Below are 19,635 nucleotides of genomic sequence, written 5' to 3'. Positions count from 1 at the left end.
TATTTATCGTAATTGATGTGGACGGTCCCGAAGACCTTGGAAATGAGAGATGAACTGTTTCAAAAGTTAGATTTCTTGCTAAAATAAGTGCTGGTTGGTGGATCAGATACACGGTGAATTAAACACAGACTCATAACTCTGTTAACTCACCGTGCATCGTGTGTGTGATGGTATCTGAGGAGCTTTTTCAGCCATTACCGAAGCAATTACCTGGTTTGTTGCTTCCTGTTTGATGCGGGGGAGAGTGTGTGTGTGGGGGGGCTGCATCTTTAGATAACATTAAACATGACTGAATTTATTGGGACATTAAGGTGAAAAAAAGACTGACTGTCAAACTTTTTTTTTTTGCTGTGCTGGCAAATATTTTGTACATTTTATCTTGGAAAGTTGTACAATCAAAAAGTGTGGATGCAAAAACACCCCAATCTGATAGTGGAGGTGCAGCTGCTCAGGCGCCTTTGCATCAGCAAACCATCAGCAGCAGGAGGTGATGTCAAACTGTGTTAAAGATGGAGGAGTAAGTTCTCATCTGGGGGTCCAACCTGCAGATTTCCAGTCTGCTTGCACTCTGTGATCACATATCAGTAACCGGTTTTCTCCCAGTAACCTAGTAGGCACCGAAAGAGTGAATTATGGGAGAAGGATGCAGCTTCATGACGGTTCTCGCTCCCTCTGCGGCTAACCACCAGCAGCTAATGACAGTCTAGGCAGCAGCGAAAGTGGCGGCGGCGGTGCTTGAAATGATAGGTTGGGATGGCAGACAGACGACGACTGGTGCAGATGGCAACCGTCACCGTCACCACCGTCTCCCGCAGCGTCGCTTTTTCAGTGGTGACTCACCGGCTATTTCACATCCCCTGGTGTTCAGAGGAGGACAGAGAAGGGGGGGGGGGTATTTTTAGGATGGGACTCCTGTTGTGCTGTTTGGTAACAGAAGCCACGTTATCGTCCCTCCATCTTTCTCCAGACTCACCGCTTTCATGTCTTCTTCAGAGAATTTAAAAATAGTTTGCTGGATCACACCGTTTTTAACATAATAAAAGGAATGTGGTACTTTTTACTGTGATAAACTTTTTTTTAATCAGACGTGCAAAACTTTCAGGTAAACAGGCTTCTTAATTCAGTCGTCTTTGACTTTTCTCATCATTTTCTAACATTTTATGAACCACAAAACTAATTGATTAGTGGGAAAATTATTGCCAGATTGATCTCTTGTTGAAAAATAGGTTCAAACGTGAAAACAGGTGGAGTGCACGGACGTACAACCTATTTTTCAATTGATAAGATTGTGACAGGATCAATTAATTAATCAGTTAAACACTTTGAGTCAGAGTTTCAGTTGGCATCACTCTCCTCTCTGTCGTCTCTCTGTCTTTCTGTCCTCTTTACAAACTTTATTCTTGTTCCAGCTTTGAAAAGAGAGACTGAAGCGACCAGCTGACCTCCAAACACGACCATAACTTCAAAGTGGACTTCAAAGACCTCTCAGGACGGACCGGACGTGTCTTTTCTACCAACTCCTCTAAGCACCGATGTCCCTGAATGCAAAATACATAAACCGCATGAAAACGTGAGGAAATGTTAAAAATCCGCTGCACAGAAACGAGGAGAGCTGCGACAGCGAGAGGTTTTATGTTGTGATGACATCAGCGTATCGAGTTTGTGTCACCGTCTCATAATCCTGTCAGTGATGGAGAAATGTTCAAATGCAGGCTCAGATTTAGGAGAGAACTAAAAATCCTGCCACTTCAGCTCAAACACAGAAATCCTACATTCTGCAGGACCGTTAACGCATCACTCAGCAGATTTTAAACCACCCAGGAACATCCACTGTACGTCCTACATTCTTAACGGACAGTAAACGTCTCAGAAGACAGGAGATGAAGAGGACATGAAAATCGTCTCTTTAAATAATGTTTTCTGATTTTTCTCCTTGTCGGCTAATTTTTCATTTCCTCTCTGTCGTTACAAATCAAACCATCTTGTCAGAAAACAGAATCTGTCATGTTTTTCTGATTCAAAGTGAAAATGATTTTTGCAGAGTGACTTCAGAGGTCGTACCTGATAAAGATAACAGCTACACGACATCTAGAGTTCTTTCTTTTTTTTATTTCCTCCTGTTTTCTCCTCTCTTACTTTTCTTTTTCTTTTTTTGGTTTCCCTCCTGGATGCTTTGGATATTTACATATTTTCACACAAACAATAAACTGATGAAGTTTGTATTTTTATTGTGCGTCTCATCTTTTTATTGTTGTTCCATTACTGTCTTGTTTTTAATCTGGATTAAATGAATTTTGATGTGAAGGACAACTATTGAAAATTATTACTGAACCTGATGTTAGTGTGAAAGCCTCCCAGCATGCACTGAGGCAGCAGACTCATTTTATTAATGTTTATGGTGTTACTGAGCTGTACATTGTGTTCTAACATGTTCTCACTGTTTCCACAGGTACATTAGCGATGCTGTGTGCAGAACTGCTGACGTTTTCCCAGCATGAGTGTATAAAGAGCTGCCATGGAGGACTGCTGTCTTTTTTTTTTTTTTTGAGGTTTGGTGGTTTCGGCTTTGACTGACAGCTAGCTTGGTTTGCTAGCTTTAGTTAGTTCATTAAAAAAAACAAAAACATACTGAATGTATATGTGATGGATGATCAGAGAGGAGAACTGTCAAAGTCAGAGCAGAGGTGTGCAGGTTGATTTTGATTTGTCTCATTATTTGCTCTTGCTGTGTCATGAATTTTATATTTGATTTAATTGTGTTTGGTGAAAATCGGGGCAAAGAACAGGAGCACTCAAGCATTTCAGACACTTCATGGATGAATTATAAAAAAGGGTGAAGGACTTGATACGTGTCCACTTTTTCCTACTTCTTCTCAGACATAAATCATTTATTTTTGCTAAAAGTTTCCTGCCAAGTTCACTTGTGACTTTTGTTTGCTTTTTTCATACTTGTATATTCTATTGCATTTTCTTTTGTCATGTTTGAAATCTGATCTAATTCTAATCTGCTAAAGTACATTTTTGTTGTGGCTGAGCCAGCGAAGTGTTCACACAACTCCACCCAACAATTTGTACTCATTCTACAGAGTTTTTAACCTTTTCTGTTCTGAGCTCACTGTGAGGGGAAAAACAGTTTTTACAGACTGATCTGATCTTAGAGGATTAATTCTCCTCCAAACCTTGAAATAGTCATAGTTTATTAAACTGTTTTTGTCTTTGAGAGACAATGAGAAGAAGAAAAAGACCTGCAGATAATCTCTTGCTCTTTCTGTGCTTTGTGCTGCTGCAGCAACGTTAACACACTGTAGTGTAACGTTCAGAGCTGCATGAAAGGGGCTTTACATATATTTGTGGATTTTTTTTTGGTATATATGTTCAGTTCTCAGCACTGCCTTCCTCTGCACATACAGACAGTCAGGGCACAACATGAAGGATCATAAAGAAAAAAGACGTTCCTGCAGACAAACACTGATGTTTCCAGTGAACACAGATGGAGACAAACAGTCAGAAAGTATATTTCATCTTTAAACAAACACAAATATGTCTGATAGTTTAATATGGAAATACAGGATGACTAAAGTAAAAACAGAAATAATGACCAAGAGAAAAGAGGTTTAATGAAAAGAAAAAAGACAACTCTGCACACTTTCACAGTTTGTCCTGTAGTAACAGACTGGTCCCACATGGAGCACAGAGTGTGTGTGTGTTCTTACCCTGCTGCTGGGCGTTGAGCAGTGTGGGGTCGACAGTGGGCACTGATCGGGGAAGAGGCACTGGTTTAACTGCTTCTGCTGGTCAACAAAAACACCTCAAATTATGATCAATACTTAAAGAAAAACTAAATGATTAATCTGAATAATTCTTCATATATTGTCCTTTTATGGGTGATATTTTGAGTAACATAACGGGATATTTTGTGATTAAGATCAGTCCAACAACTCAATTTTCTCTTTAAAATGGGTCTTTTATGTTTTAATCTCGACGGTTTTGCACTGGATCTGCTTTTTCTGCAACATCTTACATCTCAGAAGATGAAAAGATGTGTCAATATTGGCAGCTGAGGATGTGGCATTAATATTTAATGATTAATTTGTGACTGACTTTAACTTCAGCAAAACTAAATTTCCATGTTTGTTTCTGTAACGTTTGTGAAGCAGAACTGACACTGTGATTTTTCATACTGAATCACTAAAAGCTATCATGTCCTGTACGTGTTCAGACACTGCTCACACATGAACTGCAGACATGACAAGAAAACACACAAAACACAGACAAAAATAAACAATATTAGAAATGTATGTGTTGAAAAACAGACTGCTGGAAGATCCAGTGATGTGACAAGTTCTTTTTCAGCCACCTGCCCTTTAGAGGATACCTGCAGAACTTTTACTTGCAGTGGTTGTAGTCGTGCTTTTGCACAAGTAAACGTCCAACCGTGGTCAGCACACCCACACTTTTAATACTGGCCGTGCTTCACCTTCAAGGAGGGTTTGAGGGAAACTTGTGTTTAACAGAGTTTAGTGGATTTGTTGTGAGTTTTTCCCAGTGTGTAGTTATGTTACTTTTGTTAGCCACAATGTGTGTAGATAAGCTCAGGCTGTGTGTTGTGTTTGCTGTCGCAGAAAAGAAATAAAAAGTCTGTTTTTTGTTGTTTGGAGATGCAGGGCTGGAAACCACACGGATCAGATCAATAAACTTTTCTTTTGAGAAAAAAGGCAATGACTCGTAGGCAATGCTAACTAGCTAGCTTTGAGCTCAGTGGAGTACACAGCTCTACAGAGTCACATAGTTGCCACTTCATGACGTTTCAGAAATAAATTCAGAAGAAGGTGTGGTGATAATGTTATATAACGGAAACACTGGCCAGGAGAAACACTGTGGGCTAAAAACAAGATGGCCACTCGTGTCTCCGCTGTGCAGTGCATTTGGTATCAAATATGCATCACAGTCAGAAACATGGGAAAACAGATAAAGACGAACAGACAACTACCTGAGTAATTTTACTTTCCCAAACACAGAGCTCACCTACTCCGGATGAGCTCTTAAATCCTGAAACTGATTCAGAAGTACTTTGTTTTTTTGTTTTTTTTTGACGAAACCAGACTTTTTTTTAAACTGTAACTGTGAATGAGGTTCTCTTGCAGCGGGAACACCTCATAATGATGATGGATGATGTTTCTAGTGAAGTGAAATTGAAAGTAAAAATGAAAACAGAATCCCTCAAAAGAAGTAAAACAACATGGTTAAACGTCAATGTTTGAACTGTTTGCACTTCACAAATTATTATTCAGAGTACAAACAATTAAAAGGAAGCAAGAATAGATGCACAAAATAAAGTTCTGCATGAGGTTTCTGCCTTTTCCTCACCACGGTCACCTCAGTGCTTGCTCACTGTGGGAACTGTAGGGTCTCTGTACATAATATTATAAAGAGTCCAGTGTAGACCTGCTGTGTATGAAAAGAACCCTGAGATAACTCATATCCTGTCTGTTTCCCACTCGTTCACTATCAGCAGCGCTCGCAGCTCGTCTGGTGATTGGACGAACACCAAAGTCAACTTCATCATCACTTCTGACTAACAGCAGCAACAACAGGAGGTGAAATGCCAGTCGGACGGAGAACACCCAACATCGCGTGAGTGGGAAAGTGCTTGTATTTAGTGTTGCCAGCTCTTTGTAATCTGCAATCGCCCTAAAAGACTTTTGTGCGCTATACTTTGTCTGGTGCTTCGTCCCTCAACACGAGAAACAAAAACTAAACTTCCTGTCAACCACCAACACCCACATGTGGAGGCAAGAAAACGAGGTTACATAAGCCTTTGTCTTTGGACTCTGATTTGCCCCAAGGGTCCAATTAAGTCTTCTTGTGTGTACACACACACACACACACTCACACATATATACACACACTTTAACTTCCCGACAATCACAATAATAACTGAACTTTACACAGACTCTATAAAGTAAAAGTAAAATTTCTCACTTTGTCTTGTCTTTATATCCTCATGAGAACTTCTGCATTTGCTCAAGTGAAACACACACACACACACACACACACACACACACACACACACACACACACACACACACACACACACCACTTGTTGCGGAGTGTATGAGGAGTCTCTCGGGGGGTTTTGTTATTGAATGCAGTGGCAGGATGTTGTAATGCTGTCACGTACTCGGTGTTATCGTCAGGGGAAATTAGTGAGAAGGAGGGATTCCCCGACAGACGATAAGATGAGCTGAGTAGTAAAATAATGAAAGATGATGTTCCTCAGTTCAACAATCAGAGAATAAAAATGAGACTGGAAACACTGTTCCAGTGACGACCCCATCATTACCAGTATATGATATCACAAGATTCAACAGTGAGTAAGTGCATCACAGACCCACCCTTTCCAAGGAGTTTCAGATAAATTCATCACAGCTGCACTTGGCTTCATTTCCTGAAGTCCATCCAATTAGGTCGACTCTGAACTATGGCAGGTTTATTTCATCTGAATGAGAGGAGCTGCTGTTGTCAACCGATCGGGATCAATTACTGTGATCACTTCAGGATAAACTCTCAGCTTCTGTATCTGTTTCTCAGTTGACATTTCTTTCGTCGGCCTGTCTGATAAAACACTCTCTTCAAGTTGTTTTTACATTTTTTCATTAGTGATCTCTAAGACTTGCTCCAGTCCTCTCTGTCCTGCTCTTATTACAGACATGTCTGAGCTCCTCTGTCGAGCTGTGATGTATAACACATGAGAAGTTAGGTCTTATGGGAATATGGAGTTCATTAAAAGCAGCTAAAAACAGATATTATCTAAATATATGATGTGGACTACATGACATACTGTTGAGAAAAGCTGTGCCATGGTTTGATTTTTTGAAGTTCTGGTTTTATTCTGGCTCTCTATTCAAACTAAAGAAAAAAGCTGATTTGAATCAAGTTTTGAATGAAACATATTTACTCAGAAATACGTTGGGGAACTTTATAATTTGCTCACTGACTTACTTCAGCTGTGTTTTTTTTAAAATGTTCAACTTCTTTTGAGTTTATAGTGATATTGTAGATAGAGAGGCAAAGTCCCTTCACCCTTGGATTACCAACACGGGGCCTTAGAAAAATGTTTGGTTTGGTTTTGTTGTTGCTAATTCAACCCCCCCCCCCCCCCCCAAGTACTGTCCCAGTCACTGCCAGCTCCTACTGTTTGGTACATAGAGGGAAGCTTGTTAAGAACTAAATCACATGGCAGTCTGTCCACTATCAGTCAAGATATTTCACTTTCCACAAAACTGGTGGATGGACTTTTGCCACTTTTCCACTGCAGGAACTTTCCCTGAGACCAGGAGCCTTTGGAGGAACTCAGTATGTTCAGAATCTAAATTAAGTTTCAGGGACATTATTTAACATCTCTGCAGTATTTTCCAAAAGTAGAAGAACTTTGGGAGTGGGGTCAGGGTCAAAGACTCACAGCATTTTATTTCAGCGATTTTCAAAAATCGGCAGTTTGTTTTTGCTTATTGTGCTTCAACACATTCAACATGCTTTTTCATACATCAGCAGATTAATTTGCCTGCTCTTTGCAATCTTTAGGGTCTTGAAAAGTACCTCCTGGGACTAAAAGTCCCAGAATACTTTGGGTGGACAGGCAGCTAATGATTACCATCTTAAGAGTCGTGCAGCTAACAAGTTTACAACCATCATGTAGATAGAAACAAAACCTCTCTGCTCCATACCTGTGGGTGGAGGCAGCTCGGCGGGAGTGTTGGCCGGCGCGTGGGCTCCTGGTGGGATGTGGATGTTGTTGAAGTTGGTGGTGGGGGGACCAGCCGGACCTGATCCTGGGCTGGGAGAGAAGCCGATCCCTGGGGCAGGACCTGGACCTAAACTCTGGTCCTGGTCCTGGTAGGACTGAGAGGGAGGTCCTGCTCCGAAGGAACCTCCGTGGGAGGGACCTTGGCCTGAGAAACCTTCAGCTCCAAACTCATCTAGCAGAGAGACAGAAAGAAGAGATTGCTGAGACTGATGAACCTTCCAGTTTCTTTTATGTGACTGTCTCTTCCTGACTATGTGATGGGTACATTATTCAGAGGATGTACTAGAGATTCTTTGTTCGTCGTGATGGTGCCAAGTCTTTTACTTGACGGATGCTACATCAATCTGGGGTGTGGACATACTGTGCCCAGTGGAATCAACCAATAGCTCAGAGAATTAAGGGTTTATATAACTTAAACCCAAGTTCGTGATTGTTTGAGCAGTAGAAAGACAAACCAAGATGGTTTTGATGAGTTTTATTGTGTTACTATTGAATGTAATGTGTTTTAAAATGAGTTGAAAAGGCAATTAAGCTAGCCATAGTTTGGTAAAAGAGAGGACCTTGAATTCAGAAGGTGGTTGTTCTGATGAATCTTAACGTATAGCCCAATCAGTATGTGTATGTCCAAGTATAAGACTGTTCAAAACATTGAGTAGTTCATTAAATGGTTCATTAAATAGTTAACAGGACTGCTTTTTGTAGGAGCTTGTCCTTTAACACTTTTCTAGAAATTACCATTGTCTGGTTCCAGACCTCTTGAAACACAACCCATATTTTTGATCTCTTCAATGATTCAGTCGGAAACAAACTGAATCAATCAAAGTTTGGTAGGTGGGAACAGGAATGTGGACATTGTCTTCCTGTGCCAAAGCCAGAACAATGGCCACAGAAATGAAAACAAGCAGCACTGGCGATTTGGGAGAGACTGGAACATCTGATATCAAAGCTATTACATTTTAGTATTAATATGTAATTTCTGTATTTCATTTACATCATATTGGCAATGTAAGAAAAAGGAACAAGACAGAAGGGAATTGAATGTCTGATAATGTTATGTCAAAGATGTTCTATAAAACTATAAAATTAACCAGGTGCTTCAGATGAAGCTTACACTGAGCTCATAAGAAAATCACACCTCACATCTCTCATGTAAACCTTGTCCTGAAACAGTCACTGCTGATTCCTGATGTGTTAATTCCTTAGATTATAAAAAGGTGTTGGTGCTTTAAAAGTAATCAGGTTCTAATCTTCAGACATTAAACTCAGCTGCTGCAGAAGCTTTAAACAGACTGGTGGTGAATGGAGGAGCTCGAACCTCTTGACCTCACTTGATTTGAATCATACACCAAAAACAGTTTCTTCATGAAAAGCACATCAGGTGAGGAGACGTTCAAAAATGAGTTCAGCTGAACTGATCAGAATTCATGAGAGTGAGATTAAACCAGCTGCCAGACAGTGTGTAAATCACATTCACCGATGTTCAATCAGAAAACTGGCTTTAGATGAAAAATGGGACACGAAGCAGACTTTGACTGTGTGCTGAGGGACTGCTGATGACCTGATCAGACATTTTTGTTATTACGTGTCTGCATTTGTTTGCAACATTCATGAATTCTGGACATTAGAATACGTTTGTTAATTGTTGAGTACACGTTGACCTCTGTAAACATCAACCCAGTAAGACTTTAATGTTGTTTACCCAACCTGACTGGTCAAGATGGCCTCTGAGAACCTGGTTCTGCTTGAGGTTTCTGCCAGTTAAAAGGGAGTTTTCTTCCTCACCACTCTCACCATGTGTTTGCTCATGGTGGGAGCTGTTGGGTCTCTGTAAATAAATAAGATGAAGAGTAAGGTTTATGAAGAGCGCCCTGATATGCTATATAACTAAAGCTGACTTCACCTCACTATTTCTACAAAGGTTTAACACGATACACTGTACAGAAATGTTTAAATGCACTCCAATACATAATAAACCATCCTCGTAACATGAATCAACCTTTTCATAAAATCCTACAAATTGAAACCCATTCTTGCACCCTGATGAGCCCCCAGTTGTGTTACGTCAATCAACCACATAAAACATCAGGAATCAGATTCAAATTAAAGTTATTTTATGTACGGCTCATCTTAATATTTCCCAAAGGTTCTCAAAATGCGGACTGGAGGAGAACGGACAAAGCAGTCGTGCCAAACAAAAGAAATCAAATATCAGAAACAGCCAGAATTTGTGTACTGATGTCACATCTGTTCCACTTTTGATGTTTCTGAGCTTGGCTACATCCACCTGACCAACAATTCAGTTGCTTTTGTTCAGGAGGTAAGACTTGTTAAAATGTGGACAGGATGAAGTCAAATCATTTCTGAAGTGGAAGAAGTTTGAGATTGTGCTTCAGTTTAAACTGGTCTGTCAAGGTTAACAAACGTTTCTTGATTTGCCTTGGCTTTTAGAAAGAAAGAGCAGGAAAAAGGAAAGAAAGAAAGAAAGAAAGAAAGAAAGAAAGAAGAAATGGTTCAAACAAAGGATAGAGGGATGATTCAAGAAGTCTTAAAGAAAAAGTGTTTTCATCAGTGAACATGAGCCTCGTGCTGAAAACTCTGCCTCTCTCAGCAAACCACACCTAACACAAAGCAAACATTTCTTGACAGCCAAAGATGTTTTGACAGATTAAAAGCGTTTGGCGGGTTCTGCAGACACAGGCTGTATTTGACACCATGTTAAGCTCTGAACTCTGTCATTACTGCGTTACGGGCAGGAAGGCAGACGGGCGTTAAGAGGAGATCCGACACTCGACAAACGTTCCCTGGAATATTTTGTCTTTCATTAAATTATTAAACTTTGTTGATCCAGAGAAAGTTAAGTGAGCGTTTACGCTGTTTTTCAGCCTCACACTTCTCACTTCTCTGTGGTCACATCTGGGCACACACACACACACACACACACACACACACACACACACACACACACACACACACACACACACACACACACACTGTGACTACATTCTTTAACTGCTGACATGTTGATAGTAAGATGACATGAGGACATTAACTAAACAGACTCTTGTTAAATCAACTAGAGTGACAGTTTATATTACATTAGAACTGACGTAATTACTTTAAATTATCTTCATGAATCTGAGAGGAAAAACAACAAGGCCGACATCTGTATACGGACTGTTAATGGAAAGTGCTAAAGATTTGTTTAGCATGCGGCGTCGGAATAATGTTGGAACAGTTTGCTCACGACTGGAACAAATTCATGCTAATGATCCCTTCAAATCGGAACAACTTAGACAATCAGCGCAAATTTTAGGATGATAATTGCTGAGATGTTAATGTCATAAAAAGAGGCAAAGCCCCTCGTCTTCCAGCAAGCACCATGGGACCTTACTGGACAAAAAATATGAACAGTTTATGACAAGAGACCAATTTAATTTTGGCAATTTGAAAGTTTTACAAGTCAAGAAAGTCAATGTCGTAACACTGAGGTAACACAACTAATGATTATTTTCATGTCAATTAATAGAGTAACAGTTTTGTCTATAAAATATCAGAAAATGCTGCAAAAATGTTGATCAGTGTTTCCCAAAAATGAAGACGACGTCCTCAAATGTCTTGTGTTGTGAGGAAAGAAACCAGAAAATATTCACGATTGAAGCTGAAATCAGAAAATATTTACTATTTTTTTCTTTAAAAGATTACTCACATAGATTAATCGATTATCAACACAGTTGGCGATTAATTTAATAATCGATTTATAATTGATTAATGCATTAATGAATTAATTTTGTTTATTGGACATAGTGAACATACCCAGCATGAGTAACATAGTGAATTCACCGCTTGCACACATCTCCCAGCTCAGACTCAAGAGGACAGGAGGAGGTGGGAGGGAGGACAAAGACATCGCCTGTTGCTGACTAATTGGTTGACGATGGTCAATTGGAAATTTTAACATATCGTCCAACTCTAGTCTACACACCTAGAAGTCACATAAATGGCGTCATCATTTTCTTCCTCCACAAGCTAATGTCAGCTGAAGCTATGATGCCTGTGTGTTTGTGTACGAGAATCTGGTCACATGACCAACAAGTCTTCATTCGTTCTTTTCTTTTTCCAGTTGATAAAAGGACCAGGAGTCACTGGCAGAACACTTCAGGTTTGATGATCTTTACTATGTGAGATGAGAGATGTAAAGAAATGTGTGGAAGCTGCTAAAGCTGCTCTGTAGCATCCATGTGGTCTCCAAGTACAACTTAAAACCTCATGAACACAATGGAGTCTGAAGAATGAATTCCCAACTCCGGAAACAGGACCATCTGAGGAGCCTGTGAGTGCAGCAAAAATTTTAAAAGACCCTCAACTAACTTAAATTGAACAACTTTAAATTTGCTCAGCCAAAACATTGTTCATTTTCACCCTGAACAGTGGATCAAATGTGTAACTTTGTTTTTTATTATATTCTCAGTGTTTTGTGCAGATAATATTAAGTGTTTTTCCACCATAAAGTTTCAGTTTGCGAGGTTGTATCAGTTCATATTCATTTAGAAAAAAAATAATTTTTTTCTTTCTTTTTATAATACTTAATTGGTGATAATAACCATGCTGTGAATGGCAATGGACCCTGAAAGGCAATTTTTTCCCCACACAGCTATTAAGTTCCAAAGAGAAGAGTGTGCCATGAATGAAATACAGCCCGAGAGCTTCACTAATCTCCATCAGCTCTCTGCCAACACGAGCTGGGACCAGTAACAGACGGGGAAATGGTTTGGAGAGGGACAGGGGCGCACACACATTCACATACACACACACACACACAAATGTATAGACACACAAACAAGAATAAATGCATTCACAGAGACATGGATGCAGACATGAGCAAGAACATTATGAGATAATTAATGACAGATGTAAAGACGAGTGGGTAACAGATGATTTGGTCAGATGTGTGTGTGTGTATTTCTGTGTATCAGTACATGTGCCATCATTTAGGTTGTGGGACAACACGTTCTCAAATGCTGCACAAGCTGTCTCTTGTCCCTGTTTGCTTTCTGATGTCACACTTCACTCATGACAGCACCGTAGACATTAGAGGACAAAGCCACAGTGATGTCACTCATTGGTTTGTGGACGACCGTTTTGGAGCCTCTAGTTTGGCATTATGGGAATCTTGGTGTGTTGCAACCAGAGCGTGTTCAGGAGCGTGGAGCTGGTGGGTGACGTACTGCAATAATACTGGCCTGTCTGATCGTGATCTTTGTCATATTACATCCACACAGTCACGAAAATATAACACAACCTAGACGACACAGGCGATGCACTAACAGAATATTGTTCAATATTTGATCAGTACTGTGTAGTTTTACAGTTTGATGTCAGTTTCAGGACGCACACACCTCCATTCCTCAGTCCACTGTACCTCCTTTTCATATGACCATGATGAGATTCCAAGATGGCCTCCACCGTTCAACGAGGGAGCAGTGAGGCCGTCCTGCCAGAGATTGTTCTGGTGTCCGTCTGGGTTTTCACCTGTGTGACTGTCCTGTTGGAACCCCTGGCTATTAAATCCCTGGAGTTGGCTACAACAGCCGCTGACGAAAAACCCCGACTGGACTCAACTGGACTGGATTCACTGAGAAGCGACTCCTGGTAATCCCCGAGTTTAATTATTTTATTTTTGCGTTGAACTGAACTGTTGAACAGGATGTGACTTTTTGTTTTGAGATTTTTTGCTTGAAAATACAGACTGGATTTTAGGGTTTTCTACAAGGGACTGATTGCTCTGATTTCTCTGTTGTTTTTTGTAGTCCATGATTTTCTTCAACACACTTATTTGAACTGTTTTGATTGTGGCTTTGTTTGCGTTTGGTTGTGTGTTCTTATGGGTTTTTTGTTTTACATGCTCTGATTTTCCACCTCTATGTTTGATTGACAAATTAAAAAAAATACTGGCTCACACCTGACAAAGTATTATTAGCCGCTGACATAATCATCCCCCATAAGCATGAAATGGACGGGACATCAGGGACTGTTGTGTCCACACAGACAGACCCTTGTCCACAACATCCTGGATCAAGACTGTTGCACCTGAGGGGCGACTCACAGTCCAAGCTAACAGGATACAACATAATTCTGTGTTTTTGCATTGATGATGGTATTTGTACAAACTCAGTCAAAGTTGATGGACAATTTTCCCAAATTTTGAACTTTTAATGTGACAATATCAGCCATATTATCATCACCATCTTCTCACTTACATTCAACCTGCAGCAAATTCAAAAAATGACCCTCAGAATTATTTCCTGGTATATATTTGTGTATGTGTTTGTTTGTTTCATATTTTCTTTAGATTATCTGTATATTTGTACATTTTTTTGTTTAATATGAAGGAACTTCAACTCTAACTTTGGTGTATAACCCTGTGTTGTACAATGATAAATGTCCTTGAATCCTTAAATGAGCATCATGCTGTATTGAAGAAGGCTTGAAACTAGAGACTGAGGCCATAAACTCAGTAGGAAACTGTTCGCTGAGGTGATAAATCAAATGAGATGTAGCTCAAAACCTTCATTTAGGCAGACAAGTTCATTAAGATCATTGAGGGAAACCACCAACAATCAGTTTACGCCTGCTGGTTGTGGATTCTGGTTTACTGGTATGTTGCTGTATCAGCCTCTCTGACACTAAAATCCATCATCTGGAGGGTTTTTCTATTCTAAAATTCTCATTTGGTTGGTGTAATACCCAGAATGGCTGTTGGGTTTTAAAAATAAGCAGACACTGAGGCCAGTTTGGACTAAAAACGTCTGTTTCCTGCCATCCTGAAGAAGACACCCTTGTTTCCAGCAGTAGTAGGGAGGATGATTCACAGTGCAACTGTTCTGCTGCTGCACTCTGAGCAGCTCCACAGGGACAATTAGTGGATGAGTGTGCTGCCAAAGGGCACTTTTGACAATAGTTACTGAGCTCTTTCAGTCACTCAGACAGTCAATCCGGCTGCTCTTTAAGAGCTCTCAACCTTGCATTAGCTGGCAGATGTTTCAGGACATTTTGGCCATGAGTCCATCAGCAGGATAACTGAGCTGACCACAGCTGTGGTACCAACACCGACTGCAGTCAAACTGTGACTATCCCCCTCCTCAAACCAACACAGGTGCATGTCTATGCTGTAGACAAAGTCCATCTGTGTTCAGCTCTCAGTACTTCTGTAGTTTGGAACTGAATATCTGTGGTTTGGAGCTCAGTTTCACTCCTGTGTTCATGTTTGATCAACTGGGGTCAAGGAAATCTTGAAGTCATTGTGGTTTGCACAATACATGACTGATCAGTATCAGGGGATCACACAATACAAGATCTTTCACCAGGAGCAATTCCAGACCTTTGTCTGCTCTCCAAACTACATTTTGTCACATGCAGCATGTTTCTGTAGTAGCTGTCTTTCAGAGTCAGTCCTGTCTCCACAGCACTGCATCAGCAATGCTGGAGGTGGAGCTAGTTGAAGACATTTTATTAGAAACTAAACCTGCTTGGTCTCGTTTGGGCATCTGCATGGCATCAGCGAGCACAAAGTGATAGATGCTCACATGAGTGTGCTCTGACATGCCTCTGATCTGAGATCTTTTGTTGCAAATAGAAAATCAGGGCTAATATCCTATAGTGTGAACTCTACTTAAGTATGGAATCTCTTAGTTTATTTTTGATTTCCAAGGGCCATTATCAATAAGCACGGACCAAGATGCCTCTGGATGCACATGGATACACCTACAACCAATCAGAGCAACGAAAAGTGTGCTGTCCCACTAAGCAACACAGGCAGGTTGGACAGTGCTTGGTCTGTTTGCAAGCAGGACACAGCCTCCTGGTCACAGTCTGTCTCATATCACTGCTACACAGGACACAAAATGTCTTTCTGGGAACAAACAGTTTGATCAAAGTTTTTTGAGCCTGGTGACTTCCCAAGTCTGTGTTGGTAAGACTTGTCTGTCAGTTGTCATATCAAACCGCATACTGAGTAACAAGAGTCACTGAAATCTTTTCAGATTTGTTTGGTTCCCAGGCTACTCAATGTCCACAGTTCACTTGTGAACCAGCAGGAGACTTTTATTGTGAAGTAGCATCATGAAATGCAACATGTTTCCCATGAATGGTTTTTCCACGACTCAGCTCTGCACAAGACTTTCCATAAGCTGGTCAGGTTTGAGAATCTCTAAATTCTGTATCTGTCCCAAACATACATCCTGTTGCCATCAACTACATGAGATGCATCCCCCTGTTTGTAGATGGGTGTCTGACGTCAGTGTGTTGACAGCTCAATTCGTCTCTCCCTCTCTCTCTTAAAAAAAAAAGTTTTCACACTTGAAATGAACCAAACCTTCATTCAGTTTGATCCAGACTGAGACCACCTCTCTTGGCAGGACCAGTGTTTGGCTGTTTGGTCTGAAAAGTCAAAGTAGGTGTGAAAGTTGCTCCATCATCACGTGAGTTATTAGTCAGTCACTGAGAATTTATCAACAAGTTTGACTAAAATAAAATCTTATTATTAAAGATTCAAACCAAACTTTCCGTCTGTCTCTCACTGGATCTTATAAAGATTTCACAACTCTTTCAATACATTTTCCTGACAACTGGGTCACAGAACACATCCTTTATATTTTTACAACTCAGCACTGGATGTTTTCTCTCTCTGGCCCCCCACCCTCCACCCCTCCCTCCATCCATTCCTTTCCTCTTGCTAAACACGTCCCCCTCCCAGCCAATGGAAAGTCAGACTACAGCAGCTGTGAGACAATGGTCTTTCTGTAAGTACCACTGGTATATTTCTGAGTTGGTGAGTGTGAGACACTTTGTGTGTGTGTGAGACACTTTGTGTGTGTGTGTGTGTGTGTGTGTGTGTGTGTGTGTGTGTGTGTGTGTGTGTGTGTGTGTGTGTGTCACACTGCTCTCAAGAGGTTAATTAACCCACTTAAACTGGTTCATATCGCTGCAGTGTCCGGTCCCTGCTGTGACACAGAATGAACCAGCTGATGGAGGTCTGTCCAACAGAACAGTGTGGTGCCGACTAAATAAAATCCAACAAGACTTTTCACCTGTGAGAGTCAAAAGACTGCCACAGTCCCTCCGCATATAGAAGCAGAGAGCGGCAGGATGGCCTAATTATTACGTAAGAATCTATTTTTACACCTCATTCTGACAGCATGAGGCTGTCCAGACCATGTGGTTCACTGGAACCACCGAGCCTGAGCGTAACACACACGTAACAAAACGTAACACACCAGGGAGTCCCTTCATATTGTCTCCTTGTCCATTTGTGAAGGCAGTAACAGCTGATCTAAGCCTCGAAGATGAAGACAGGAAATCTGTTAGGAACTGATGAAAAAGAATCCTCTCTGTATTTTAATACAACTATCTATACCTTCTCTTCCTTACATTTTCAAAACAGGATTCTTACTTTAGTTTCAATGCATTTGAGGGGAATTTTGTGTTATATTTATTTTGCATCAAAAAAGACATCAGTGCGCATCACAGCAAAAAAGATGTAAGAAGACAAAAATGATGAAAGATATAAAAAATGACAAAAGAGGTCAAAGACAAAAAACACCTAAAAGATGTAAACACAAATCAAAGATGTAACAAGATGGAAAAGATATAACAAGATGAAAAATGACGTAAAAGACGAAAAAGATGTAACAAGACATAAAAGACTGTTAAAGACGTAACAAAACGTAAATGACCTAACAGCTAGCAGAAGATGTAAAAAGACGTAACACAACGAGAAACACACAGAGAGCTACTCTGCATTTCAGAGCCTGACTCAATTTTTAGTATTTGTACTTTTTCTTGAGTAAAGAATGTTTGTACTTTAGACACCTCTACATAATTATTCACCTGACTGATCAGAGGATGTGGGCTCTCAATAATCAAAAAGCAATAAGGTGTTATCATCATTATTATTAGTATATGCTATTAAACTGGCAAAGATCCCAGACTCTTTAGTAAAATGATGTGAGTTGCTTTCACCCACAAAGGGGTGGGGGGTATGACACAAAGTTCACACATATGCAGCTCTCATCTTTATCACTCCTTTTACTCTCTTCACGTTTCTTGTGAATTTACTGTCAAATGAGGACAAAAAATGCCCCAAACCTCAGGACCCCTTAGTGTCAAACACAAACCAGAAAAATGACGTCCACCTCCCACGGTCATGTTGTGTCTACACAATGAAACACAACAATCAATCCAAAATGATCATATCAGAGAGGAATGTCCTCTGATAGAGGGACAGATGTGCTCTCTGACAAACACAAAAACAAACATCTGGAATATGTAGGTTAATAGCTGAGAAGACTGACGGCCGGTGGTAAAAACTGACCTGAAGTCAGATGATACAAGCAGGTAAAAAATACTAACACACCACACACACGTACACACACACACACACACACGCTGGGTGGATGATATCAGCTGGCGGCTCCGTCCATCAGTGGGAATAAGCTATCATGATGTCATCACTGACACAGAGACCTCAAAGCACACTGGGAGAGAAGGAGTGGGCCGTGGAAGAAAACACAGAAAGTCAAAGTGTGAGAGGAGAAGAATGAAAGCACTGCACGCACGCACGCACGCACGCACGCACGCACGCACGCACACACACACACACACACACACACACACACACACAGAGTTAAAGTGTGTGTGTACTGTACATGCATGTGCAGCTGAGGTGATGTCATGTGCGAGCAGGCGATGTTTAGGTCAAACACACCCACATGTACGTGCAGCGAGCGTGTGGGCGTGGACGAGCAGATGGCCTTTATTTTGGCGAGGAATTCGTCAACATCACTTCACTGACATGAAAAATACGTTCAGAGTTTTCCCAGCAGGGACGGGGGAACGTGTGTGAGCCCATAGGTGTTCATGTCTCAAGTCCTCCTGAGGGACGTCTGATGCAACTTCTCGCCCTCAAAGTGCAATCTGAAAATGAGTCCAGATGCTGCGGAGTCCCCCGGCGCTCTGTGTAAATTCTACTCGTGGCTCGAGTCACTGGAGTCCTGGAATTATCTGAATTATCACACAGTTCAGAGAAGTGAGGGCTGCGCTGGAGGAGGTTCACTATCGTTCAAAGATCCAGTTTATATTCATCTTCAGCTGCTTGATCTCAGGCTCTGACTTTGGCCTTTTCTTCAACCTCCACCTCATGTCCTTTATTGACTCCCCAAAATGATATTTTTATGTTTAACGTCATATTACATGCCGTCATGTACAGTTGTTGTTGGTCCTTTATGCTGTTTGTCCATAAGAAATTCCCTGAGGGACAGTAAAGGTTTCATTCACTCATATTTCACTTGTCTCAGTCTTTATCTTCATCTCCTCCTCGAAGACTGAAACTCGTGTAATGATGAATGAAGATCAAAAAAAGAAAATCCTCTCCTGAGGGATTCATTTCCATTATAATGAAGCCAGCTTCCCTCATATTTAAATGCACTATATTATCAAAAGTTATGTCAATGAATTAAACTTGAAGACTAATTCTAAAACAACAGGTAAACGCATCTGTCTTCAGCGTGTAACTGAAGTTTTATTTTTCTTTCTTCAGGAATCTTTACCTTTGTAACAGACGAGGAATACAGATCCATTATTTTAATAACCAAGTATTCTACCAATTATTTCATCACTTATCAAGTAACAGGACAAGAAATACTTTTGCTTTTTGAAGAGCAGTAGTACATAAACAAAAAAAAATCTCAAGCCAATTCAAGTCTTTTAGAATTAGCATTTTTATAATTCTATAAAGTAAATATAATACTAATATTATTGTCTAGTTCCAAGTT

The 19,635-nt window shown here is 40.5% G+C and overlaps 1 protein-coding gene across 2 annotated transcripts in view; it reads right to left on the bottom strand.

Moving 5' to 3' along the window:
- vta1 (vesicle (multivesicular body) trafficking 1) overlaps positions 1 to 19,635 on the bottom strand; it is a 71,697-nt gene that overhangs the window by 11,698 nt on the left and 40,364 nt on the right. The window contains exons 6-7 of one of the 2 annotated variants that reach the window (XM_084737388.1): positions 7,728 to 7,979; positions 3,714 to 3,791 (exon numbers count right to left, since the gene is read on the bottom strand). In XM_084737388.1, the coding sequence (XP_084593514.1) occupies positions 3,714 to 3,791; positions 7,728 to 7,979 (330 nt within the window). The remainder of the gene's footprint in view (positions 1 to 3,713; positions 3,792 to 7,727; positions 7,980 to 19,635) is intronic. The other variant, XM_084737389.1, reaches the window with a different exon arrangement.

The sequence above is a fragment of the Lutjanus erythropterus genome, chromosome 15, assembly GCF_056507025.1.
Source record: "Lutjanus erythropterus isolate fLutEry1 chromosome 15, fLutEry1.hap2, whole genome shotgun sequence".
In the NCBI taxonomy this organism is placed as follows: Eukaryota; Metazoa; Chordata; class Actinopteri; order Lutjaniformes; family Lutjanidae; genus Lutjanus; species Lutjanus erythropterus.
Note: the sequence above shows the minus strand (reverse complement) of the source record. Positions and strands in the feature narration are given on the sequence as shown.